This window comes from Astatotilapia calliptera, chromosome 6 (assembly GCF_964374335.1).
Source record: "Astatotilapia calliptera chromosome 6, fAstCal68.1, whole genome shotgun sequence".
Lineage (NCBI taxonomy): Eukaryota > Metazoa > Chordata > Actinopteri > Cichliformes > Cichlidae > Astatotilapia > Astatotilapia calliptera.
Window position 1 is genome coordinate 36,694,651 of NC_137427.1, and position 27,359 is coordinate 36,722,009.

General features: G+C 39.8%; 1 protein-coding gene across 1 annotated transcript; it reads right to left on the reverse strand.

The window, feature by feature from the left end:
* mfng (MFNG O-fucosylpeptide 3-beta-N-acetylglucosaminyltransferase) lies at nucleotides 1-27,359 on the reverse strand. Its single transcript, XM_026171873.2, has 8 exons — nucleotides 26,625-27,359; nucleotides 21,232-21,277; nucleotides 19,847-19,949; nucleotides 13,954-14,107; nucleotides 7,145-7,230; nucleotides 5,187-5,352; nucleotides 5,023-5,108; nucleotides 1-1,580 (listed from the first exon to the last, which is right to left on the reverse strand). Exons 1-8 carry the CDS (start codon nucleotides 27,006-27,008, stop codon nucleotides 1,529-1,531), a joined length of 1,077 nt encoding a protein of 358 aa, XP_026027658.1. The 5' UTR covers nucleotides 27,009-27,359; the 3' UTR covers nucleotides 1-1,528.

Here is a 27,359-nt window from a genome sequence, read left to right on the forward strand (position 1 = left end):
TGAGTCTTTAACATTTTAATTTTTCCCACTTGCCAGCAAAATGACAAAAGATCTCAGCACACACAACAACCAAAATCCACAATAATCTTAAGTGCTCATTTGTCACATAAAATTCCTTTCATTTCTTGTAACAATTTCATTTGAACATAACACAGATTTAAAGTAGAAAAATAAATTTCGTATTTCATACATTTTTCTAAAGCCAATGTTTTGAGTGCATAACAGCTGGTGCTGTCAGCAGATGACATCTGAAAATGAAACCACTGCGCTGTGCAAAAAGAAGCTGAAAAACTGGCTCGAAAATCGTGCAGACTGCCGTGTTAAAATACCACATAAACAGGTTTACAGCCTTGAACAAGGGCAGTTTTTGTGCCTAGAGTTTCTTTTCCCATTTATAAAAACTGCTTTGCAGTGGAATTTTTATCTAGCTCATCATTTAAATTTTTTTAAGGCTTAACATTTGTCCTATCAGGAGCATCCACTCATTAATAACTGACAGCTATGCAACTAGCTGTCTCCAAGACTTCACATCAGCTAATTTGATTCGATGACCTAGACCCTTCACCTGTATTTGTGGCAATAGTGCCTCTTGTAGCATTTTAATTGCAGTTATCTTAGATGTAAGATGCTTTGTGGTTCAATAAATCCAAGACATTTTTGCTGAGGGAAAATTTAGTATTTCATCTGTATGTTACTTAACACTAGATAACCAGTATCTGCGTCTATGCAGCTCAGCTATAGACTCTGTTGTGGAAGTTTTCCATTAAATAAAGCCTGCAGATGAGCGGTGAGCGGTAGCTAACATTCTTTAATCAAAAACTCAAAGAACATAAAAACCCAAGCTTGTGGCGAGCCTGCATGATCGCGGGGCAGACGGTCAGCAGAGTCTCCTGAGCCTAACATGGCTCTCAGTTAAATACCTTCTTCAAGAACAAAAGGCAGTACACAGCTGTTTCACACTTTAAGGTTCACACTCCCTTGCTCCCTCCCAATGTTTACAAAAGATTCTTCCTGTGGAGCTGTCTGCTTCCCTCAACTTCCTTACTAGACCCCCACCATTTGTCTTATAGTATGAGTGTGAAACATGTTTAAAAATCCAGTGGCACCAAGGCATCATACAATAAAATAATGTGATTAATACATAAGTAAAAGAAATTCCTATAGACTCAGTGGACCAGCCTTGCTAACTAAGCTTGCTACATTAGCGCCTAATTTCTGAATTTCACCCTCTTCTCTTGTGGCTCTAAAAGACGAACACAACAATGGCCAAACATTAAATCATGTCTTCGGAATGGAAGTCCAAAAACAGATGATGTCTAGATCCCTCTTTTACAGTCTGTGTTGATCAGTGGTAGGTGAGGCGTTGTGGAACACAGATAAGTCTGAGTCACCGTTATTCCTTCTGCATCCAGAATTGCTCCACCAAAATGAATCGGTCCATTTTTCTGCAGGTAAAGGTAAAATATTACATTCAGCTGGATACCAGCTTTGTCTCAGGTGCTTGGATGTGGTCGTCTTTAGGGGGTACTCATGGACACCAGCTGGTGAGGGGATACAGGATGCAGTGGACAGTCTTAAACCTGCAGAACACATAAGTCATGATTAATAACTCAGAGGTGGTTAACAGCTATTGTTAATGATGGTGGGGGGGGGGGAGGCTTTTTCTCTAAAGGACTGGGTGACACCTATTGGAATTATTATTTTTAGTAAGGCACTGAATCTTATTGGCTCCTTCCACACATTTCCCTGTGTGTGCACAAAGCTGAATGATTTAATAGGTATCAACTCACCACTGGTGACAATAAACAAATCACCTGGAAAAGAACGTGTGTGAATTATTATCCTTACTTTTATCATTCTTTTCTGGGAATGGGAACTTCTGAAATCTATCTATTAAATACCAAAAATGGCCTGCACAAATATCTACAGCAGCAAAGATTACAGCAGAGCATCTGTGTTTCTTAAATGTTATGCTCCTCATTCACAGTGTGATAAAGCAGTGGGTCCTAAAGTGCTGAGATTAATAAATAAAATTAATAAATAAATATTACACTAACATAGTTAATTCCTTATTGAAAGTCAAAACTGTATTCTGGCTAAGATGTATATAAACATTTTTAAGAAAAAGCAGGCTCATGAAAGTCAGCCCCACTTGACAAAGTTAAATCTACAGTGCTGCTCATTAATGTTATAAAGGTGAAAACTGGGTATTTATAGTATGCACGGTGCGCTGGGTCGTCTGTTGATTTGCATGTGTAAACACTTATCTGTGGCTCTGTACTTTCATCTAACAGCAACTGCAGAATGTCAACTAGAGGGCATCTGATGAATATCTTGTGCAATTATCCATTAATAATTTCATATTTTCCTATTATTTATTTTTACTTCCAGAAAAGAGATTATGTTCTGGCCCCTTTGAGCTAGAGTCGCACAAGGGAGAACAGGGTTTGGAGACCACAGCTGGACAGCAGGACCAAAATTATTGTGACTGTTTGCAATGACCCTGCATGTCTTTGAAATGGTTGCTCCGAAGCAGGGACCAAGTCTGCAGAACAATTCTGGTGTGTCAGGACGGCGATAAAACAGAAGTAAGATGGAGTCAGTTTATTTATCAGTCTGCAACTGAATATTGTTAAGCTGGAAATTACATGCAATCTGTTTGTGATAATATGGCAATTAACGGCAACGAATCAGCAAGACCTGCAGATCTGTTGCCATGTGCATACAAAGAAATTCATATTAAACAGAAAATTGCATTAGCTGCTTATATTCAGAGTGCAGCCTGAACCTCAAAGATTTGAAACAAAAGAAATTCCAACACAGAGAGAAGTGAGTTAACCGCAAAATGACTTAGGAGATCAGCAACCCTGCTTTTATATTGGAATATAAGCTAAATAAATAACCAATAACCAAAATAAAGCCATGGTAACCAGCAGAATTGAAATGTTTCTTAGTTGCAAGGAAACATTGCCAGAATATATTGATATTATATATATAAATTACCTAACATACAAGTTCAAACTTGTGTGAATGAACCATTAGTTTGTCTGTTAACAGTTGGCAGGAAAAACACCATTTTTCCATTATATACAGTTCAAGCCTTTGTACAGACAGATGAACCTGTGACCTACTCCTCTCAGGCTGAAGGGAGGGCAAACACAACCGTGCACTAAACCAGAGGATGGGAGCAAATGGAAATGCCACTGTGAAGCATTTGTGGTGATATGTTCTTACAGCTGAGGATGAAGGAAACCGGAAAAGACAAACACATCTGTTGTTCCATTGTGTTACATCAAATTGCTTTTATCTGGGAGTGAAGATAGAACAAGATCAACTGGAGCCAGAGGGCTGTCATGCCTTAACGTAAGATCATGAGAGACAAAACTGAAAACTGGAGATTGGAGCTGGAGATTTCTACAGCAAATACCTTTAGTAAACAAGAGCTTTATCACTGAAGACGCACAATAAATGCATAAGCCTAAAATTATAATAATTATAAAACACTTACAGTATTTTTTACATATTTATCTTATTTTATTAATTGTTTAGGGGTTTTTTGCGGTGGTGAAAGTCGTTTTTCCATTCTCAGTAACAATATCGATATTGTCCAATATCACACAATATCGATATTTTTTGGTATATTTAATTGTGAGCATTTTGTAGACAGACATTATGTCTCCCCTTGACAATTTGGTATGATAAGGTAAATAATAAACTGAAGGCTAAACAAATGACGTGTCATTTGTTATGTGCATTTGATGTCCTAAATCCTGGAGCTTTTCATGATTCCCTCTGCTAGATATCGCCATCAGGTCAAAATGAGGCCCATTACTGCTTTGATACACTTCAGTCAGATTTTAAGGCAACTGCAGCACAGAGTCGAGTCTTCCCTGATACTAGTGCTCCTGTGCTTTTAGATTAGAGGCACTTTTACTTCTAAATCTGGGCTGCTCTTTCTGTAACGAAACATTGCTGGACCACAGGGTTTGTAGTTGTCCCTGGGAACCATAATTCATAACGCGTGTCCTTGACCTGTGATTCTTTTGTGACCTTCACATCAAACCCCCATCTGCTTCCGTTTAACCTGTTCCCATGTGTCTGAATAAGTGACGCATCCAGTGGCTCAGGAAGGCCGGCAAGTTGATCCCTGATTGCCTCCTCGGGCAAGATACTGAACTTTTAGTGAGTCCAAGAGCAAAAAGAATGCACGGGGAGAAGCTGCTAGACATTATGCAGCACTACACTGCATAATCATACAGCATTCATCTGTTGAATGGTCTTAGTAACGCTCATGTTTTATGCTGTTTTCACACATCAGTAGGGTCATATTGTGGGGTGCAGTAACTTTTGCAGACTCTGAGGGGAGCGCTGTTTGTAAAACACGTACTTGGCATTCATAGGACAGAGGTTAAAATGTAATGCTCTGCTCAAGGAGTGAGGCATTGTCCTGCAAAACAAACCTTAACATTACTGTGACACAACCCTGCTAAATTGGCCAAACACATATTCAAAATTGCTTTGTGTAGTTAAAAATTACTTCTACTAAATACGGGGGGGGAAATGCAACCAAAAAATGAAAGAAGAGAACTCAGGTACTTTGAAAAAGCAATAAAATGCCTAGAGACACTGTATTCACGCTGAGAAAAAAGCACAAGCACACAGAGATACAGAGCTCTTCTTACATGATCCACTCTATCTCCAGTGCCTCAACCTGGATTTTTATGCTCAGTTTTTGGTCATTATGTAGTATCGCAGTTGCACTCATGATCATTTTAGACTATGTGAGTATTATAACCTGTCGTGTAGTGGTTTTGGCATCCAATAAGCCTTTAAAACCAAGCCGCATGAAAATCCTACAATAATTAGAGTTTGATCCATTAGTCTTTAAAAGCGACATATGTTTTTTTAATGTTATGTCATTTATGTGCAAAGGGAGCCAGTGGAACACTAAACACAATAATGTCAGCAAGGACACATTTCTTAGTACCCCTCATTTACGAATGAATATTGCGAGAAACAAACCTGGAGGGATCGTCCTCCTTCGAGAAGCTCCCTTTTACCTCGATGCTGTTCATCTTATTCTCGAATATCCCATAGCTCAGTGTCACCTGCAGATTAGAAAACACATGAGAGTAGGAAGAAGTGCATTTGCTTGGACACCTGTGTATAAAACCGCCTGCTACTACCTGCTGTGGTATGCTTCTCTGGCTGATGAGCAGCAGGTTTTCCAGGTGTGAGTGGAATAAAGGACAGTGGACCATGGAGATTCCCAGTCGCTTTTCCACAATAAAGCCCACAGTGCAGTCATCAGGAAGACGGATCTTAGCTGAAGTTCTCATGAACTGGGAGCCACTGACATACACAGGGAAAAAGAGCCTTTCTCAATATTTTCTCACATAACAGAGTGTGCAATACATCCACATTTACTGTGGGAGAAATTTAGCACCATAAACTGTCCAACCTTTATCTGAAAACATGTGGTTGGGCCCATTGACTGTTTACTGTGCATATTTTACTGCTGACCTTTTCCAAAGAACTATTTTAGATTGGTTCTCTAGCTCTACCTGTAGCCCTGGGCAGCTATTAGTTCCAGCTCTTTGAGAGAAGTACAAATACAAAGTTTCAGAGACAGACTGAGAAACCAAAAAGTCAAAACAGATACAGCACCAATTTTGTCAGTCAAAAGATTAACAAATTGCTACAAGATAATTTACAGAATGAAAATCATGTTGTAGTTGTCGTAATCAAATTAGCCACTGAGACCATAAACACAGCAATAAATAATTTTGGTGGAAAACCAGTCCTGTTGGTATTTGGAGCAGTAAAAAGTAAGAGGAGATTTATTAAGATTCGCAACGAGCAATTTACTCTAACTCTGCTGATGTAGCAATGAAAAAGTATCTCTTGTGCTTTGTGTTTGATTTGACAGCATTAAGTGAACTGATGAGGCAATGCAGAGGTTTAAGAGCGTGTGTAGGAATTTCAGTTGACCCCGTGGTGTACAGAGCAAAATGACACAAGAACAGAGCAAACGGAGCGATGAAGTTGGCTTTGGAGCTAAAAAAAAAATCAGGTCTTAGATGGACATCAGGCAAAGGAAGTGTATTTTGATGTTTGTTTGTTTTTTGATCACGGTGCTGATTGCTTTTATTCTGATCGATGCATTTCCATTAATAAACTTCAAAAACAATGTTTTCTCCAATAAATTTTCACTATACTCCAATGAAACCGTTACAAATTCAGGACCATGGACAGCGCATCCATTTTTCATGAGCTCGTCTGAGCTGTGCTCTAAAACATAACCACAGGTGCATCACAATATGTGAGATATAGATCGCAGATACACACATAAAAGATTCCCACATGAGATCTGCAAATCCTTTTCTTTTTTTTTAACTAAACAAATCAGAGTAAAATTGTGCTGGTACTGTTGACCTGTTGACACCACCAGTCTGAGAGTATAGAAATAAACCTTTGTCATTTCCAGTTGTTCTGTCTCTTGAAGGGATGTAGTTTATTTTAATGCAAGAATGCTACAGATCACGATGTTTACAGTCTTACATCGGAGTCTGTCAGTTACTGAACATCATCTGTTAATGTGCGACCCTGCTCTAAATTGATTGTCTCTTGGCAGGTGGGGTCATTTTTCTATATTTGTCTATAAAGGGACGCACAACCAGAGAAGTCGCCCCCTGCTGACCGTTAAAAAGAGTGCACATTTAAGGCATTTTAGAATCTGCTTTGCTTTTTCAAACCAGAGGTTTACTTGTGTTAGCATTTATGATTTAATTAGTTTAACGTTTGGTGCTTTTTCCATTAAAACTGATGAGATATGTTAAAACAAGTTTATATCATTGAGCATTAATGCAAGTTCCCTACAACAATGTAAAGAACAGGAGGTCGTCTAAAACTAGAAAATCTGCACACTTATTAAACAAGAAGCCATTTTTACAAACAAATGTTTAAAACCAGTGAAAAAATGTGTAAAAGCCCCAAACATGTTTGGTTTGAATTCATATCAGCATTACATAGATGCAATTGTCTGTGTGCTTGTGTTTTTTTTCCTCACTGTCTTATCATCATCGTCCCTATAAAGCGCACACACACACACACACACACACACACACACACAAATTGTAAATACCTGGCCCACGGAGCCATCTTCTCTGCCAGTCTTCGACTCAGGCAGAAGCCTGCTCCACCTGTTGCAAACCAGAACTGCACCTCCCTCTGATAGACAACACACAGAAATTATTAAGAGATACCGTATAAAAATAATCACAAACTAACAAAGACTGGACTGGGTGTCGTATGAGTAAAAATGCGGTTCCAGTGGAGATATACCACAGTTTCAAACCATAAAGGAAACAAAAACTCCACCTCGACTTTTGCTGCAACATGTTGTGACAGTACAGTAGACAGAACAGTCACTGAAGCGCTGCACTATTCCTGCTGTGGTAAAATGTGCTTATTAACCATTGTAAAGTACTATGTGAAATATTAGTGCTCTGCAGAGGGTGCAACTCTGGCTGTGAAATGTCACTCAAATGTTTCCAAGGAAAAACTCCTTTTAGCCGCTTCAGACTCACAGTAGATGCTGTTTCCTCAAAAAGCTGTTTAAAACACATTTTCTGTGCTTTGAATGAACTATTTAAAAATATACAGATACATTTCCATTAGACATCTACCGACTTAACCCTTTATATGGCAGTCGTTGTTACCGAGTGTTATTTTGAGCATGTTGCAGAACTTTTCTTTTTACTTGTGTGACTTTTTTCAAACTTTTTTTAAGATCAACACTCACTGCTTGGGGTTCGCATTTTTCTAAACAGTGTGTATACATAGACTATAGGGAAAAAACACACATTGTCAGTTTTCACAAATATAACACAAAATGAAAGCGCAGCGCTGTCACAGGAACCTGCTTCACTGTACTTGGTAAAGCTGCTGTAACATAGTAATGATGTCCACTAAGATAATGCTGGTCATTGTCATTTTAGTCATTATCCAGCCAACTCTGAAGGAAAACAGTGAAGTGTAGATCTACTGAAAAAACATATATTGGCATAGAAATAAAAAAAATATATATATATAAAAAATAGCATTGCACCTGGTGTGGGTGCCCCTTATAATTGCATGTAGGTAATTCAATCGAAACTAAATAAATTACAATACTGAATTACTATCTTAATTTTAGCAGTAGTAAGACTGACAATAAACCCCAATAAATGCCATTTATTTATTATAAACCTGCTATGATGTCATAAAGCAAACAAAATCGAATATCTCACAGTTTCTAGCCAGAAAAAAAAGGTGAAATGTGTAAAAGTGGGTTAAATTTTTATCATTGGATAACTGTCTGTATGAAGCTTTGACAAAATCCATTTTACTATGAATACTACTGTCCTATGTTTATAATAGGGTGTGTTTTAGAACACAATGTGGCTCACCTGGTGCTAAAAACTACAAAGTAACCATCAGTAGTGAACGTTTTTTAGGTGAACGTTGTGAAAAGTAAATATGGTGACATCATTATTATGCCACAAATTTCACTAATCTATACTTTCTAGAAATCCAACACAAACAACATCTAACTCAACATCTAAAGCAACTTTTGAACTATATAATCCTTCGCTCTTATCGACTTATCAGTTTGGGCATTATGAGCCCAACTGTAGGAGCAGGTAAGTGCGAAGGACCCGATTTCATGAATTCTGGAAGAACACTGAAAATTACAATTCTCCAGATCATCACTGATTGATTAGACACACTGTTGCCACTATCTGTCACACACCTGATATTTGCTGATTGGCTGGAAGAAATCCATGTACAGTAGTTGTACCACCTCTCAGTGATTTATGGGGGGGGGGGGGGGGGGGGGGGGGGGGATTTTGACGTCCATTTAAGGTACCAAATATTATTTATGGCCCAATAAAGAGCTAAAGCCTTTAAAAGCTTTGGTTGTATTAACTCTTTTAAATTGTGTTTACTTTTGTTACACACATATAGAGACTCACACCAACAGACATACACACATATACTCATCTGGGAATACAGAACACAAAAAATACAACACAAGCTCACACTGAATGTTATAAATATTTGCCACCATTTCACAGACACACAATACCTCTGCTATATCAGAGGAAATCAGAAGAGGAAAAGGGCCTCTATGACTGAACCTAAGTGTTCACGGTTTCTCTTTCAGGCGCGTATTAACTGCTCTGGTTTCCAGTCTGTTATGAATAGTACATCTTTATCTTCTAACTTTGAGCCATTTCTCAAGCAACTATTGTGTTTTTCCTTCTCCTGTTGCTTAAATTGCTCAGTTGATATTTTGCCGGGGTAAATGTGCTGCCTTGTTTTCCTGTTTGTCACAGCAGGCAGATAAAGGATTTAACTCATAGAGCGAGCTGTAATTGCACAACTAATCGGGAGCTTGGAAGATTTCTTTCCCTTTCTGTTCTTCATTCTTCTCTTTTTACCTCCTGTTCACTAATTTTCTTGTAAAATTTAACATGTGAAAAATGTACTTGTCCTTCCTTCCTTTACTTTACTTTAATTTCCTCTTTCCTGTACAACTCTTCAAATAAACTTCTCTTCCTTTTTACTATTCCTCTGTTTTTTTTATCTCTTCCCCTTCCTTTTTACTTCCCATTCCTTCCCACTCCATTCCTTTCTTTTCCTCCTTCCTCCGATCATTATCCTTCCCATTTCACTATAGTGACAGGAAATCGGAAAAAAACTAGGCAGCAAGATGTAAGAAAATGAGATGAGGAGACAGAGAGGAGCCTGACATCGCCTTTTTTTTTTGTTTTCACTAAAGGGAACAGAAAGAAGGAAGGAAGAAGGGAAGAGAGAGAAAAAGCAAAGCAAAGATTAATAAAGATCTATTCTTCCCTGCAAATGGCTGCAATCAGAGCAGAGAATGTGACACGAGGGAGACGGAGAGAGTCATTTCAAGAAACGAATGAGAGAGACTGTAAAGTGCAAGAGGGAAGCAGAGAGAGACAGAGCACGACACCCTATTCAGAGAGCATGCTGGAGTCAGGATGCTCTTTAACTCAATAGCAGCATTAATTCTGTAAACTCAATAACACACATGCATACCAATGTAGGCGCACGTGCACCGCACACACTCATGCACACACACGAGGACATGTGTATTCAGAAGAAGATGCTGCTGACCTCAGGGGGAGCCCCTGCAGCAGTGGAGAGTGAAAATGAAGAAAACAGAATGGATGGTATGGATTTTGAATGGCAGCAGTTAACCTGACTTGGGTGAAACTTGACATAAAACCGATAGGAGCAGCTTCAGCTTTGTTTTACTGTTTAATGGTGCCTGCAGAAGACCAGCAAAGCCAAAGATCAAAAAGAAGAGAAAGAAGAGAAGCATGATGGATAGACAAACGAAGGAAAGGAGGGAAAAAGGAAAATGACCATCAGAAAAGAGTTTTTTTCCATAAGCTCCTTGTGTAAATTACATGTGATCGACAGACTCCAGCAGTTCTTGACAGGGACGGTGTCCTCTGACATCAGCTGCTCTCTCTGCTGTGTGAGCAGGAGGGAATACCCTGGCTGCTTTCATTCATCTCATTTTTAGTTTTCCCTCTTGATATTGGAAATCTTCACTCTGTGGTGACCCATCCTCTTACCTTTACAGCAGCAATATTTTTTCATCTCATCTCTAGGATTTGTTACTCATTCTATAATCAGCACCACTGACATGCATAATGCTAACAACTTACTTTATGTACCATCCATCCATCCATCCATCCATCGTCATCCGCTTTGTCCGGGGTCGGGTCGCGGGGGCAGCAGCCTAAGCAAAGAGGCCCAGACCTCCCTCTCCCCAGCCACCTCCTCCAGCTTGTCCGGGGGAATACCAAGGCGTTCCCAGGCCAGCCGAGAGATATAATCTCTCCAGCGTGTCCTGGGTCTGCCCCGGGGCCTCCTCCCGGTGGGACATGCCTGGAACACCTCACCCAGGAGGCGCCCAGGGGGCATCCTTGTCAGATGCCCGAACCACCTCAGCTGGCTCCTTTCGATGTGGAGCAGCAGCTTTATGTACCATAAAAATAAAATGTTGCCATGGTAATGATCATGGTAAGAGATATGTCACGATGACCTTTCTAGATGTCTTCTCTAAGTTCCCCTCACTGAGCACACAGGACAAACTTATGTTTAATGTGCTGATGCATCACAGTGATCTGAACTCTGTCACCTTTTGACATTGAGTCTAATAACTGAACTGAATTAGTCATTAATTCAGCTGAAATTTGAGGACTGAATGTCGTACTTGGTTCCTGTAGTGCTAACTACCTGCTATAGCATTAATTGCTAATTGTGTGTTGGCTCTAAGGGAACAGTGGGACAGCTTATGTGGAGGAATACAGAGCGAAGACACCAGCATGAAGAGAAACATATATGTGTATATATATTCAGGTTTTACACTCGTGTTTTCACTAACCACGTGAAAATTAATGTGACATCAGATCATCCTTCCTGTATGAAGGAAGGCATACAGGAAGGAAAGTGCTTGCTCATAGGGGGTCATATGATTGTTGGGTTTTTCTCTGTATCTATGAAGCGCCTTGAGGCGACTTTTGTTGTGATTTGGCGCTATATAAATAAAATTGAATTGAATTGAACTGTAAGCGAAGCGCCAGTTACAGCAGTCATTTCATGCAGCGCTGTAACATCAGCAGGCAGTCGCATCTATCTAAGCCCGCCGTTAAGGCGCAGGAAGCCGCCGCAGCACTCCCCTGAACAATAGGTGTCACCACACAGAAGATACCGTCGTACACTTGTCTCTTCTGTCCAGCTCCAGGGACATGGCAAGCAACTGCAAGATATCATATTGCAGATCTACATTTGGTCAGTCAGCTTTTTCCATAAAGGCTTGCCATCTGTGGAACACACTTCCAGCCGAAATCAAATTGATTACAGACATCAGATCTTTTACATTAAAGGTTCAAATCTGGTTAAAGGGAAATCCGAGATGTAGTCATTGGATTGATGATAATTTTAATTTAATTTTAATTTATTGTTTATTAATTATAATTGTATTTATGATGTAATTTGGTTTTATGAAAATGTATGTTTTATTGTAAAATGTATCGATTTTGATTGTAAACCCAACAAGGGACAATTGTTGAAAATTAGCAATAGCTATAAACTTATGTGCGTTACATCAGTTTCGTATTTTTGTACTTGGACTATGTTAAACTGCACTGTCCCTTTTAAATAAATAAATTCAAATTCAAAAACACCATAAGGCTCCAGTAACACAGGCTTAGAGACTGGGACAAATGTCTATTCCTAAACTGGTTAGTAAGTGATTGCTGGCAGTTGCTGGCAGCCGCAAGGTAAAATGGTTTCAGAGGTACGAGGTGCTGCAATGAATGGTAAATGGACTGATTCTTCTACAGCGCTTTTCTACTCTCCCAGACGCTCCAAAGCTCCAAAGCGCTCTACACAACATGCCACATTCACCCAATCACACCCATTCTTACAAGCACTTTATCTATACTCAGTGCTATCTAAGTACATTCACACTCCGATGGATGCATCGGAGAGCAACTTGGGGTTAGCTCCTCCTGAGCTACAGCCACCCCCAATGAAAACATCCATGCCATTGATTTGATTGCTAGTAGATTGCCTGCAAGATGCCGGCTTGTCTGAAAGCCTCAGCGCTGTGCACTTTTACTCTGAATACAAACATTCTCTATTTCTGGGTTCATCACACTCACTACTAGTTTGTGAGTGTTTGCAGATATGTAACTTCCAGCATGGGGGACAATATGCACACGGCGTCAGATGTAAGACGTGAACACAAGCAGAAAAGCACTGAATCACAGCTGACCTTGTTCACATACAGCTATAAATGATTTTGTTTTGTTTCATTCGTGTTCATGAGTGGACAGATTCCAGCTGAACAGCTAAAATCCTAAAAGGTCATAACATTTTCCTGGTTCTTTACTCCCTTTTTTAACTTTCCTTTAGTTTTTGTGAGACTTTTCCATATGAGTAAAGCCAGTTAATGGAAACAGTAGGATGGTATCATTAATTATACTAATGGTTATAGCTCGTGTCTAAAATGATTTTTTTAAGTACAACAAATAAATATGAAGAGAAAGCTGCTGGTATTACTAGCAGGGGGCCCAGTTTGGGCTTTTACACACTAGCAGAAACCCTTTGTTACATCCAAATAGCAATAAGCCTGACCCAATTAAACATGTTAACATGTGATTTCTTGAAATTGGTCCTGTAACCGTTTCCAGTAAGGATCAAAACTGTGAAAATATTTCTGGTGGAGAACGCATTAAAGAGTCGAGCACTCTGTGGGTATTAGTCGAAGCAATTAACCTTTCCAGAAAGAAGCTGTTCACTATCACCGCAAAACAGAGCGAAAAAGGGACACCGTGAAACAAGGACAGAAGGAACGAAAAAAAAATCCATGGAGTGAGAGAGCACAAACCGGAGAAACAGTAGGGTTGATTTAATAACAACAAGCAAGTGACATAACAGCAAATAAGAAAACATTGAAAACAAAGGAGGAGAGAAGGAAACCAAGATGGAGAAAGATAAAGAATCTCAGGAGGCTCACTGGAAAAATTAAATCTGCGGACGGCCATCCTGCTCTAATCAATGATCATTCCACATTAATAAAATTGAGTTTAGAGTTGCATTATGCTGTGCTACAAAGAGTATTTTTTGAGTGGGTGTCAGTTTCCGTCTTTAAAATGAGATGTACTGAACGTGGAACTGTAACCAAAACCTTCATGTTTTCGTCCCTTTTTGCATATTTAAGAGATTTTTTTTCTTCAGGGTGCAGTTATATGCTCCTCACTAGATCACGACTTCAGCATGTACTTTGCAAAGCTCAGCCAAGTCCTAGTGCTAAGGTTGACTCTGCCAAGAAACCTAAAATACTCATGAGTGGTATCGTACCGTTGCGTTGCCCTCCAGCAGTTCATGAGCAGTGATGGGCTTGTCCAGGCTCGGCTTGCCCACGTAGATGTCACCTTCCTGGGGGAAGGCTGACAGCAGCGAGAGGAGAGCTTCTGGGTTGACGTAGTTATCATCGTCCACATGACAAAACCACCTGAGGAGCGATCGGTGAAAGAAAAGGAAAAATATTCATTTAAAATGTAACCGTGGTGCTGGGTTTATAATAATAGTTTTCTCAGCTTCGCTCCATTTCTCCTGTTGACATTTGCAATCAGGCGGAAAAAAAATCTGAAGACTAATTTTCTTCTTTGTTGCTTCCACTCTTGCAACAGAGAAATGAAAAAAGTCTTACCTAAGTAATGCATCGTGCATCTGTACTTGAAATGGCGATACCTTACACTGACTGGAAGAGGAGAAACGGAAGCGGGATGAAATTCCTCAAACCAAGTGTGATCAATGCTGTAACCCCAAGTCATCTAGTTACCCATATGCATGTATTTACTTGTGGTTGGATGCCACAGCAAAAATATGAGATTTTCTTTTAAGTTTGATATTTTAGGACTCCATGTGAAAAATAGTTGACCTTTGGTCATATAAATATCCTGAAGCCCTTGCAAGCCTATCTTCATTACAGACATTGAAAAGAAAAAGGTTATGTTGGCACATAGTGCCAGATACTTCATCTAAATAGAGAACTGACAGCCACTTAACCACAAGATTTACAACAGAGACTGAAAAGCATTTGTATGTGCTCGTATCCTGCTGTTTGTGTTTATAGACATCACTGATAGGCTTTACCTCGAGTAACCAACAAACACAGACCCAGAGCTTGACTCAGCGTGTAGTCTTTTAACAGTCTCACCAACTTGTAAATGTGACTGTTAAATTCATGAGATCAGGTGAGAGAACAGAGAGAAAAGACACCTGGAGTCACAGCAGTCTGTAAACTATTCATATCACAGTTTACAAGGTACAGCATGTGAAAAAGAGTTTTTATGGGACTCTGTGCTGTGCAATGAGAAACTAAGTAGTAAGTACTTAGGAATTAAAGCAGTAAGCAGCAGTCAGGTGCTGCTGATCAAGTGCACTTGATTAATTGATCCTCAGCGAGTACGAGCACCTCTATAGAAGCAGAAGGTTTGGCAGTTCGCTGGTGTGGAGCAGACAATACAAACAATTTGAAGTCCATCATTTGTGCAGTGAGAAAAATAATTCACAAACAGAAAACATGCAGCACAGCTGCCAGTCTTCCCTGGAGTCAATGTTTCAGTAAATTTATCCCAAGGTCAAAAAATGCAATTCTCAGAAATATAGCAAAAAAAAAAAACAAGCACTACAGCTCAGATGCCACAGGCCTCAGGTACCATGTTCAATGTTAAAGATCACGACAGCACAAACAACCGATGGCTTGTTTGGAAGGGTTGCAAGGGGTTGCCAAGCACGATGGTGGAGGGGTGATGATTTAGGCTTGTTTTGCAGCCACATTACCTAGGACCTTGGAGTCGACCATGAATTCCTCTCTACACCAATGTATTCTAGACCCATATGTGTTCTTATATCCAACAGACACACAAAATTGGTTCGTAGAACAGGACAATGATCTCTAGCACACTAGTAAATACACAGCAGAGTGGCTGAAAATGTCAAGGTCCAGACCTCAACCTGACTGAAATGCTGTACAATCCCTACTTTTAGGCAGAGTCACAAACTTATTTAAGGAATGTTTTTCATCAGATTTACTTGAAATATTTTTGTGTCCCAATTAGTATTAGAATTAAAGTTATGGCTCTATCCCCACTCATTCAGACAGTGTTCTTCATGAGAAGGATGTCATTGTGGCTCAAGAACGCCTGTGAAGCAAGATATCGTGTCCCTTTCAGAGGGAACTTAATCTTTTTGTGGAAGAAGAACATGATGAGGTACATCTGTAATAACTTACTTCAACTTCTAGTTAACTTCTTCAGTTAATGGTAGTTGTTAAGGTCACGTGATAAGAGATAAGGTTGTATGTGTAATGATAACTCTTGGTTATCTTGGCAGATCATTCTATGTGATACTGTCACAAGAGCTCTGGAAAAGCTAGCAAAGAAATGTTGAATTTGGGCATTTTAATGGGAGAAGATTTAAGATCTTCTCCCATTTTGAAGCTTTTTTCATCTACATTTGTTTTTGTCCTCACAGCTTGAATTGCTCTGTGAGTAATCGAGCTGTTTGATTTTTTTCTCTGCCATCTTAATGACTGGACATGATGTCAGAGCCTCATTCCAAACCAAACAGGCTTGCACTGCAACATCAGAGTCCAAATTACAAAGCTGCTGGTACCAAACTGAAGTGCTGCCTTGTTTCCTCTGCCATCCTAATTGCTGCCCAACAACAGAAAAGGCTTACTTCCAAACCAAACATCCTCACTTCCCTCTTGAGTGGGACTTGAGTGAAACTGGGGAGGTTTGTAAGTGTGCCTTGGAACCAATTTGAAAACATTTTCACTGCCATTCTAATAATGAACGCCCCCCCATTCACTCCCACCCCAAACACAAGCTGTTAAGTTTCATTCATTTTTCCATAGATCAGTATCAAAGGATTGTCAATACTTTATATTGTACAGCAGCATCAAGCAGCGTTGTCTCGTGCATATTCAAGTCCCTAATAAACAAACTTTTCAGTTTCTTGGAAATATTTTAATCCTGTTTTTTTCCTGCTTCTTCTTCTTCTGTGATTACATAATGCACAAAGAGCTAATAAATACAACAATGACACAAGGGTAGCCTGCACTGTGTGCTAATGCAGTGTTCGAGACAAGGCATGAAATTGGAAAAGATGCAGACAAGAGTGTAGGGGATCATACATCATCTTCATTCTGGGCCCATTAAGAGCAGATTGCATTATTTTAGTTTTGCCCCAGTTGAAAGGTGTTATGGATAGCTGACAGTGACTGAAAGGTGTGGTTCAAATAAGCTCAGTGAACACAGAGGAGGCTCAACGCTGTCAGACTCAAGCCTCAAACTGAAGCAACCAGGGCACGGTTAATTTATCTGAGAAGTGATAGTGGGTGAATAATTAGTTTGGCAGCTATTGACTGCACATCCATCTAATGATGTTAGCTATTACAGAATGCAGTCATACATTTATCTTACTAATTAAGCAATTTCTGTATATCTGTTTGCTGGTTTTCCATCGATCTCAACATCCCCTTCAAACTTGTGCCATGTGTACTGCTAAGGACACGAGTCAGAGAAACGTAGAATCTGACTGGTTGTTCCCCCCTCCTTTGTCCCCCGGTTTCCCCTTCCTCTCCCCTTCAGCAAGGAGTTAAACAGTCTGATGGCGTGTGGGACAAAGGAGTTTTTAAGTCTGTTGGTCCTTGACTTTGGGAGAAGCAACCTGTCACTGAACAGACTCCTCTGGTTGTTTATGGCCGTGTGCAGAGGATGCCCAGCATTGTTCATAATGTCCAACAGTTTCTTTAATGTCCTCTTCTCTGCAACTGTCACCAGATTATTTGCATTTTTCTGTGTAATTTTGAGTATGTCTTACATTAAGACATGATGGGAATGTTTTCATTTATTTATTTATTTTCTCCCCGTTTTAATCTGTAGTGGTTCAGCCCAGAACCTATTTGGGCTGCGGCTTAACCAATTAACAAATCAGCCAATACCACCTTGTTAAATGTTAACTGGTCAGCTTGTATATTTCCTGAAGGTGTGATTGGTCCACTTGGATTTTTTTCTGTTTCCTGTTTTTTATTTAAACGCAAACTGTTTGACATTTTGCAATGACCCTGATGAAGGCTGAAACGCATTGGTCACTTAATAAAGCTGTTTCCTAATACTTTAAGTGTCGCTGGAGTCTTCACGTCATCAAGCATCAGCATGCTGTTTGGGCTTCCCACCTACTGCAGTTGCTAGAATACTGCCAAACAACTGTGCGTAAATTGACTGTTACAGTACCCAAGCCAGAGCCTCCAATTATCAAACCACAAGACATAAATTGCTGTATGTCAGGATATGTCAAGACCTACTTAGTCCCAATTACCTAGATGCCATTTGGGCAAACAGGGTGCTAGTTAAAAGTAACTACTTCAAAACTGTGAGAAAATCAATGTGAAATAACACACTACAAGAGTGCACCGGCTGTCCTTTCTCACCAATACGGTGAAGAAGAAAAAAAGTTATTATGTTTGTCTAATCTATGTCACCTGATGTCTTGGTAGAGTATTTAACAGAGGAGATGAAACAACTCCAGGCCTCGAAAGCAGGTGTTCTTCAGGTTTTAGATGTGTCCTTGATCCAACACAGCTGATTTATGTGTTTAAATTACCTCCTCAACATGTCTTGAAGCTCTCCAGAGGCCTGGTAACAAACTAATCATTTGATTCAGGTGTGTTGACCCAGGGTGATATCTAAAACCTGCAGGACACTGGCACTCGAGGCCTGGAGTTGCCTACCCCTGGATTAGAGAATCTAGCTTGATACCTTCTGTGAGGCAGAAACCCTCTGTGCTCTTAAGATTAGGCTTTAAACTTTCCTTTTTGATAAAGCATATAGTTAGGGTTGGATCAGGTGACCCTGAACCCTCCCTTAGTTATGCTACAATAGGCCTGGGCTGCTGGGGGCTTCTCACTGTGTATTTCTTCTTCACGTAACTCCTTTCACTGTCTATGTGTTTATGTGCCACTCTGCATTTTCAAAGTGTGTCCTTTGTCCTAGTCTCCTGTTCTGCCTCATCATTTTGTGTTGCAAGAAGCTCTTTAAACAGTTCTGTCTCCTTAAATAAGGCAGACATTTCATTCCCTATGCAGATACTCTTATGTCCTTGATATTATTATATGCTCCTGTTCCACATTCTTCATAAGTCACTGATTCAGTTCAATTCAGTTAATTTTTGTTTACATAGTGTCAAGTCACAACAATCACCCCAGGTGCTTTATATTGTAAACTAAAGACCCTACAATAATACAGCCCCAACATTCAGACAATCCCATATGGAGCTAAAACTTGGTGACAGTGGGAAGAAAAAAAGTATCGTTTGCACAGAACTCCCACAGATGCAGATTTGTCCCAAATAAATTAAACAACTCAAAGACAATCTTAGTGTTAAAAACACTAAGAGGAAGGCTCAGACAGACTTATCACAGCAGGTGTAAGGCTGTACTGGCCCACATTCACAGAATGCTACAGGACCAAAGATAATATTTGAGAGGAGGACCAGTGCCGTCTCCTGGCTGAGCACAGACAGACCACATCAGTACTTCAGGCACAAAAGGACATGGAAAATGAAAGTAGCCAGGAGCGCAGGAGAAACTTCCAGGCTCCTACAATCAATTAGAACCCTGAAGGAGAATTTTGGTGCAGAGGAAAAAGCCACAGATGAATGGATGGACAGACTCATTCATTTAAAACAGCAGATGGAAGAGGAAATGAAGGAACCAGAAAAAGGCAAAGAAATTCCTCCTCTTTCAAAGAATTCCAAGAATTTCTAAACAAGTCTGTCCTCCGAACCTAATATTAATAATATTTTTAATTATATTCATTTTATTACAAATGCATAAAAAATAAAAACATAAAAGGCTGTTCTTCATACCTTTACAAGTTGGACAGCACCGCACAGAAAAGGTAGTTAAGATGATCGATTAATGCACAGGTTATGCTTAAATAAATTCCAGTCTTTTAAACTCCTCAAAGATTACTGTTGTAATAAGTGTGACTGTAATAATCCTCACCTCTGTTTATGCCTCTGTAACCCTGGAACATAATTTACTTCTTTGATTTCTTGCCGCACTAAGTGCTGCTGTAACGGTCTGATTTCCCCACGGTGATCATTAAAGTTTGCAATCTTAATCTGATCTTTAAAGCCGGTGCAGAGAGGGTGTTAGACAGACCGTAATCGGGCTCACCTCTTGTTTGAGGCCATGAAACCGTCGTACTCTGCAGACATCTTGCAGGACAGAGCCTGCTGACTGTGATCAGACTGGCAGTCTGTTACCACCATGTTATAACCTGGTGACAGAGACAGATAGAGAGAGATGAGAAAGAGATACTACTGGATGCCATCTGTTTCAAAGCAGTTGCACATGGTTGGGTGTATTGATGATTATACCATTCTGCATGGTACATTATTTTACCATCAGCCATGATCAACCCTGTTTGTGATTGACAAGTGATATTAGAAATGGAGAGAAAATATAAAGATAGAGATGTGTGTGATAGAGAGTGAGGAAACAATATAACAGGGGTGAACAGAAGAAGGAAAAAACTAACAAGCTAACAGCATGAGTAGACAGCTCAGCCTCCACTTAACTTATCTATTTAAGACACTCCACGATATTTAGGACCCAGATTGAAAGGATTCCCTTCAATTTACCCACAGGAGCATTTGTAAAAAACAGTCACTGATGTAGGGTGATGAGGTCTGGCTTGCAGTCTGCCCAGTTGTCATTTTTACTCGGCAAAACAGACTAGAAATGAGAGGCCAGCTGGAAATCGAAGCACTGTTGCAGTCACAACAAGCATTTACAGAGTTGGTTAAGCCAGGGCTGTGGCTATGGTTTGGGGGTTTTAGTGTTTGTAACTAAATAATTGATGAAGTTACTGCTGTCGTGCCACATGAGTAAATGTATGCGCCTCTCTCTGTATGGGCATGCTCATATTCATCCTTCCTAATACTCTTAGGGGAAAAAAAGACTTCCAAAAACACAACTTCAGCTCCTGTGAGGTTATGTTGCATTCATTTTTGGTGACTCTCACAACATCTGGGCACATCTGGATTTATTGCTGCTCGATTAATATCAAAATGTCTGATTTTAATGTAAATTTTCGTTGCAGATTGTTGGAGAGTCCTTTAACTGCCTGCCTGCAGTCTCCCCTTTGTGTCACATGTTTATTGCTGCAGTATGAGCAGTGGTGTTGATAGCAGGTGTTAGTGGCAGACTTTAAAGAGCAGTGCAGGAGCAATAACAAAATATTTCAACAGGGGATGCCTAAGGCAGCTGCCTAGTTATCCTGTAGCCTTGGGTAAGAGTTATGGGTCACTTCATCTCATTCCTGTGTGCACGCCAGTATTAGAAGTCTTCCTGATGTCTGTGGTGTTGCATTTGTACACTGTGGCATTGTCATCTTGAAACAGAGAATGAGCTTACATATTTAAGGTTGTGTGCGCCAGCATTATCTGAGAAACATCCCATATAAGGAATGGAAGACACATTTGCATGCGCCCACATATATAAATATTCTGATTTAAATCTAAATTTTTGTGTGAATGAGATTCAAGATTGCTGCTTACCTTCTGAAGTTAGGTCCACATCCTCTGTGTCTGTGAAAATGAACGTCTATACAAAAGAAAAAAAGAAATATAAAAGAAGATAAGGAATTAAAAACAGGAGCTTCGATTGGTTATCTGTCTTCTTCTCAACATCTGTAACACATCATCCTGAAAGTACTCTCATTAGAGAGCAAGAACACAAACACATCATATACTCACAAGGATCAATGGGATCAATGTGATGGAGCAATGCGACGTGACAAAAACAAGGTTCCCTGCTGTGAGCTAAAACAATGAGTCATTGTACACACACATACACACACAGCATCATGATCCAGAGTGGTCAGAGCAGCACGATATGGCTGAGTCAGTTTCTTCTTTGGCAGACCCCCATATCACTATATAGATAGATAGATAGATAGATAGATAGATAGATAGATAGATAGATAGATAGATAGATAGATAGATAGATAGATAGATAGATAGATAGATAGATAGATAGATAGAAGAGCAATACTGACATCTAGTGGTGTGAAAATGTCAGCTTTATTGTCACAGCTCGGCTGTCTCAGGGCTGTCACATAGAGATTGACCAGTTACACTAACAGTCAATGTAAAATCAGCTATTAGCCTAGCATGCATGTCTTTGGACTGTGAGAGGAAGCTGGAGTACTTACAGAGAACCCACACAGGCACGGGGAGAACATGCAAAACTCCACCCAGAAAGGCCCCAGCTGGAAAGGGCCTGACATTCTCATTGTAATTGATGGTGCCACCCACTGCACCAATATGTAACCTGTTTTTTCTTTCCTTCTTTTCCTCATTATTTACAATTTTACAAAACACCACAATGCAGAAATGCTCAGATATAAGCAAAGTTGCAACTTTTCTTTTGCTCTGCTTTTGGTTGAGCCACAGTGAGTGTCTCTGGGGAAACTATATTCAGCACCTCCATTATTTCACCAGGAGCCTCATTTGCCTTTTTGTTTCCTTTTTGTCTTTTAACCGTTGTCACTCCTACAGAAAGACGTCAGACACTGAAAACACTGCACTCTTCAGTATTTATTCTGTTGCTTAGGGTGTGCAGGCTTCTCTTGTTCAACACTGTTACTGCTTCCATCATTCCTCTACCACGCTCTCTCGTGGAGGTGCAGCACTATGTAGATTGCAGTTGCACTAATACATGTACACACAGTATATGGCCAATAGCAGAAAGCAGTGAAACCAAGCAGTATGAAGCAGTTAATATGAACATACACCATTGTAATAATAATAATTGCTTGTTATAATGTAATTAATTAGCAAAAATGTTACAAAATCGGAATAATATTGTATTATGATCATATCGGATGATGTCTGGTAAGTCCCACTTCTAGTTAGTGAAGGCAGGGAGTTGTGAAGGAAGTGTAAAATGTGAACGAGAGCTCCAAAATTAATCCAGTAAGTTAACTTTCAGTCTATAAAATTGTGTAAGCTTCCAGGGAAATGCCATACTAGTGTTAATTTGAGGTAACTGTGCAAATTCATGTGTTTAAAAATGGCAGGCTCACTGTCTGACCGTTTTACTAGCTGTGATTATGTGTATTTTTCTCTGTATTTACATTAAAGTGAGTTTCCATAATATCCTCTCTGCTGCATTCAAAGAGAAAGGCTTCATCTATTCTTAAGTACACTGTTTTATTATAGCATCCCAGTCCATCAATCAAATTATAATATTCTCTATTCCTCTCGCTCGCTCTCCCGTTCTCCCTTGAAGTGACATCAAACAGCCTCTAAATCATTACTTTGGTCATTTTAATACAGCTGGAGCTCTATCCCCCCCCTCACTAGTTCTCCCAAAGGCCTTTTTTAACCTTTTTTCATCCCTTCCTGTCATCTCTCCATCACTGAAGCAGGAGAAGGAGGAGTAATGAGATACCAGGATCAATCCTCCCCCCCGCTATCATCACGACAACCACCACCACCTACGCCACTAAATCCTCCAGAGAAAATTTTGCCATTACAATTAGTTTCTCCACCTCTGGCCATAACTCAAACTAAAGCACCTGCACTGAAATCAGTCAGCCTGGGACGAGGAACGAAAACGACAGAGCGTGGAGTTGGAGCGGCTCGTAAACAGAGTTTGCAGGGACGTTTCACTGAGGTCAGGTGGGAATGCATAAATCTGAACTTGTTTTTCACACTCTTAAAGGGCTATTAAGTAAGATTTGTACCACCCCATAACACAAAATGACTGCAATATATCTTAATAAGGGCTCTGATCAATATTTCAGTGATTCCTTTGTAGTATGATGATGATAATCTGGCTTCTGAATCGGACATTTGGATGCTCAGTCTGTTCAACTGTGGCACTCTGAGAAGCTTGAATGGGAAATTTGTTGAGAGTAGAAGGGGGCAAAATCATTCTATAATTGTTATGGCCAAACTGACGCTGATACCAATGGCAGTTTTTGGGGAGTAAGAAAAAATCTGAAATTGTGAAACCAGGCACAGGGTCACACATTCTCGCATGCTGACTAACCGAAATAACAAAACCAAGAATAAATTGCAGTTAAAAAGTGCACAATATATAACCTGAACCACAGATCTGATAGCTTTATCAGTGAACTTAGTTTCAGGTATAAAACACTGAATCTCCATTAACAATTTAGAGTTGTAAGGTGAAATACCAATGATTTACTAAAACTAGTCTATAAGATGGCAACTGTCAAGAAACAACACACAGTGTAGCACTTTGTATCTATTACAGCATAATTAATTATTTTTTATGACCGTGTGTCTGAATAATGCGCTACAAAAAAGGCACTCAATGTTTAATAGAAATAACAGAAGTCAAACATATCAAATGTTAAAAATCCTCATTTCTGTTGGATTAAAATGGTTTAAAATGTGATTTAAACATTTATAAAATAAAGAGACAGGGGCATGTTTACCACTGTGTTGCATCACTTCTTCTTTTGACAATCTCCAAGTTTGGGACTTGAGATGATGATTTGTTGTAGCTTTTAAAATGAGATGCTCTCCTGTTTTTGGTTTATACTACAATGCATGCTGCTCAGTAGTTAGGGGCATTCTTGTTTCATAATCCTTCATATACTGAGATATATATTAAAAGCTGGAAATTTAGTACCATAACACTTGTGCTTTGATGATATATTTTCTTCAACATTTATACTCCTGAAAAACTCCACCTTTCTAGATTGCTCATTTTACAGTGTAACAACTATTCGAAAACTTTTTTGACGGTTTGCTTTAAATTTTTAATGAGATAATTCTTCTCTGTGCATCACTCCAGATCAAACTTTCCACTCTGAATGTGAAATATCTCAGCTTCTACTGGATACATAGCCATAGAGTACACAGGAACAAAACATTTTAATGATTGAAATCCTCCTCACTTGTCCTCTTGCGCCACCGTGAGGCCAAAATTCTAACTTTTAGCATAAAACCTTTACTCCAAATGTCTAAATTGGTCATTAAAGATGTTAGCCATTTCTCCATCCACTTATATCTGTTTCCACCTCTGAGATCATTTCTGTTGTTGGTGCTGAAAGATGTGATAGAATTTTTTGAAGATCCGAAGCTAGACTGAGGCCAAGATCATATTAGGGATTATCACAATGTATTTACTGTTTTAGGGCTTCCAACAAGCTGTTGCCAGCTGCTGTCAGGTCTAAGCAGATTAGCTTCAATATTTTGTGGAAGCTGCTGCCAAGCTGGTTGACTTTTCACCCCAGGTGTGTGTGTGTGTGTGTGTGTGTGTGTGTGTGTGTGTGTGTGTGTGTGTGTGTGTGTGTGTGTGTGTGTGTGTGTAAGCATATGTGGGTATGGGGTTCATTCTGTTCTGCAATCAGCCCTACACTTCCTTTTCTATGACCAGCTTCCGTTTTAGTATTGTTAACAGAGTCACTACACGGCGGCTGCTTCCCCTCGGCTGAGACAGCCTGCCTGCGCAGCTTCCTGTGTATGCGTCTGTATGTTTTCATCTACCACTGGGTGTGTAGTTGCATCTTTGTGTCATTGTGTAGCTATAGATATACATATATAGAGAGAGATAGATAAATAAATATAGGGCCTGTGTGTGTGTGTGTGTGTGTGTGTGTGTGTGTGTGTGTGTGTGTGTGTGTGACTGTGTGCAGGCACTACCATCGACAAACGCTAAAGCAACATTTTGTTTTGTGTTTGCAAAGAGAAAGAGGAAGAGTATAAACCAAGGCGTCTTTAAAAATGTCTTTCAGCGCTCTGAGATGTGAAAAGAAAAGAAGCTAACAGAAATGTGCTTCCTCAGCTCTTTCATCTGGTGTCAAAAAGGAAATGAACTCTGTATGTACACTCTGTACACTGTATGTGTGTATTTAAATAGAAGAATCCTGAAATTTTAAATAGTGAAACTGCTCACTGACTTGCATATTTGACAGCACTGACACACAAACAGGCACAGTGGTCAATGAAAACCTCTAAGCCGATACAAGCGACTCAGAGTAACTTGGGTTGTTTCCAGAACCTAAAGGAAGTCTGATTTTAAAGGTCAGGTAAAGACAACTCAAACATCTTTAGGCTGATGCCACTGAAGTATAAGATAGATATGTTCCTGAAAAAATAAATATATTGTATTGTATACATGCCAGTAACTAGTTTTCTAAGTATAGTAACAGAAATTACCCAGATGAAGGAAAAGGGTGAAAAAAAATGTCCCAAACCCCTTTGAAATTCTGCACCACAAGTACCACCACTGTTGTATGTTCAAAATGTTGGATGAGCTGTAGCAAAAGACTTTTAAGCTGAATACCTCACAGATCAGGCTTTCTAACAGGTTTGACACTCTATGCCAATATTTAAAAATAGACCCTTACATAGTCGTGAAGTGAGACGTGCAGACTGTAAAACCAAAACAGAACTGATTTCTTTATGTTATTCTCTGTTTGTTTGGGGTGTTTTTCTTCATGCTAGTGGGACAAGACTAGCATGAAGTGATCAACAAAAGAAACTAAATTTAACTTTAATGAGCCATCAGGCCTGCAGCACCAGAGCAGAAAGGAAGTGAGTGTTTTCACTTCATCTTTAGAGTCATGGCACATGGTTTGACAGATCACATGTTTACTTTTTTCTTCTTTGTTTTGCCTGAAATATTTCTAAGAAATTAAACTCTTGAGCTTTACGTGTTATATCAGTTTCATTCTGTCATACCATTATAGGATTAATAAATGCATTGGAGTTCCTCTTTTATCTGTTTTGTTCACGGGTTCGGTTAAATCAACAGCTTCCTGTGATTGCGTAAATATTTTTAAACGAATGTTCTACTAAATATAGGAGAGAGTTTAAATCTTTTTTAAAAATCTGGTGGTTTGCTTGAATCAGGAGCTGCTGTGTGATGAGAAGAGTAAGATGTTTCAGGAAACAGACATCACACTCACGTGCGCTTTGGTTCTGGAGATCCAGGTCTCCAAAAGAAGCGCGAGGCGCGTCTTGTGGAACCTCCCGGTGGTTTTCACAGCTATGTAGACGTCCTCCACCTTCAGTTCGGGCTGGCTGACATGTGCGTCCTCGGGCACCGAGCGACCTCCATCGGCCAATGCTGTATCCCCGCTGCTTCTGGTACTTTTCGCCGGGTTCTGCGCGTCCCTGACCAGGAAGGTAGCCTGCTGGATGGTCCGGTGGTGGATCGCACCGGGTGATGGATGGTGAACCACTATAACTTTGGGAAGGCTGCTGGTTCGAAGCTGAAAATCCACGTAGAGAATGATGAAGAAGGTGAAAATTAAGACAAGCAACCTCCGGCGTATCCATCTGTTACGCATGGTAAAGCAAAATAAATTAAAAAAAAGAATCTCAGTTAAATGTTGTAGGTCATTTAAAACGTGCTCTTAGCCGCCTTATTTAAAATCAACGTCATTTTTTTAAGTTCTGGGTTAATTTCGTAACGGGTCCTCCATCACTTCTTCGTCTTCCTCCTTTTTTACAGTTCCTGAATGGCCCAATTAACTGATAATTCTCACAAGTGCAGCTTCAGTTTCAGAGTCGTGTCAGTCACACACACGATCAGGGTCTAAACTCGTGTCTGCTGTGATCACATAGGCAAAAACTCGCATTTCCTCTCATTTTGTGCAAAAAGCCAGAAGCGCAAAGATGTATTTGACTTTCCACTTGCA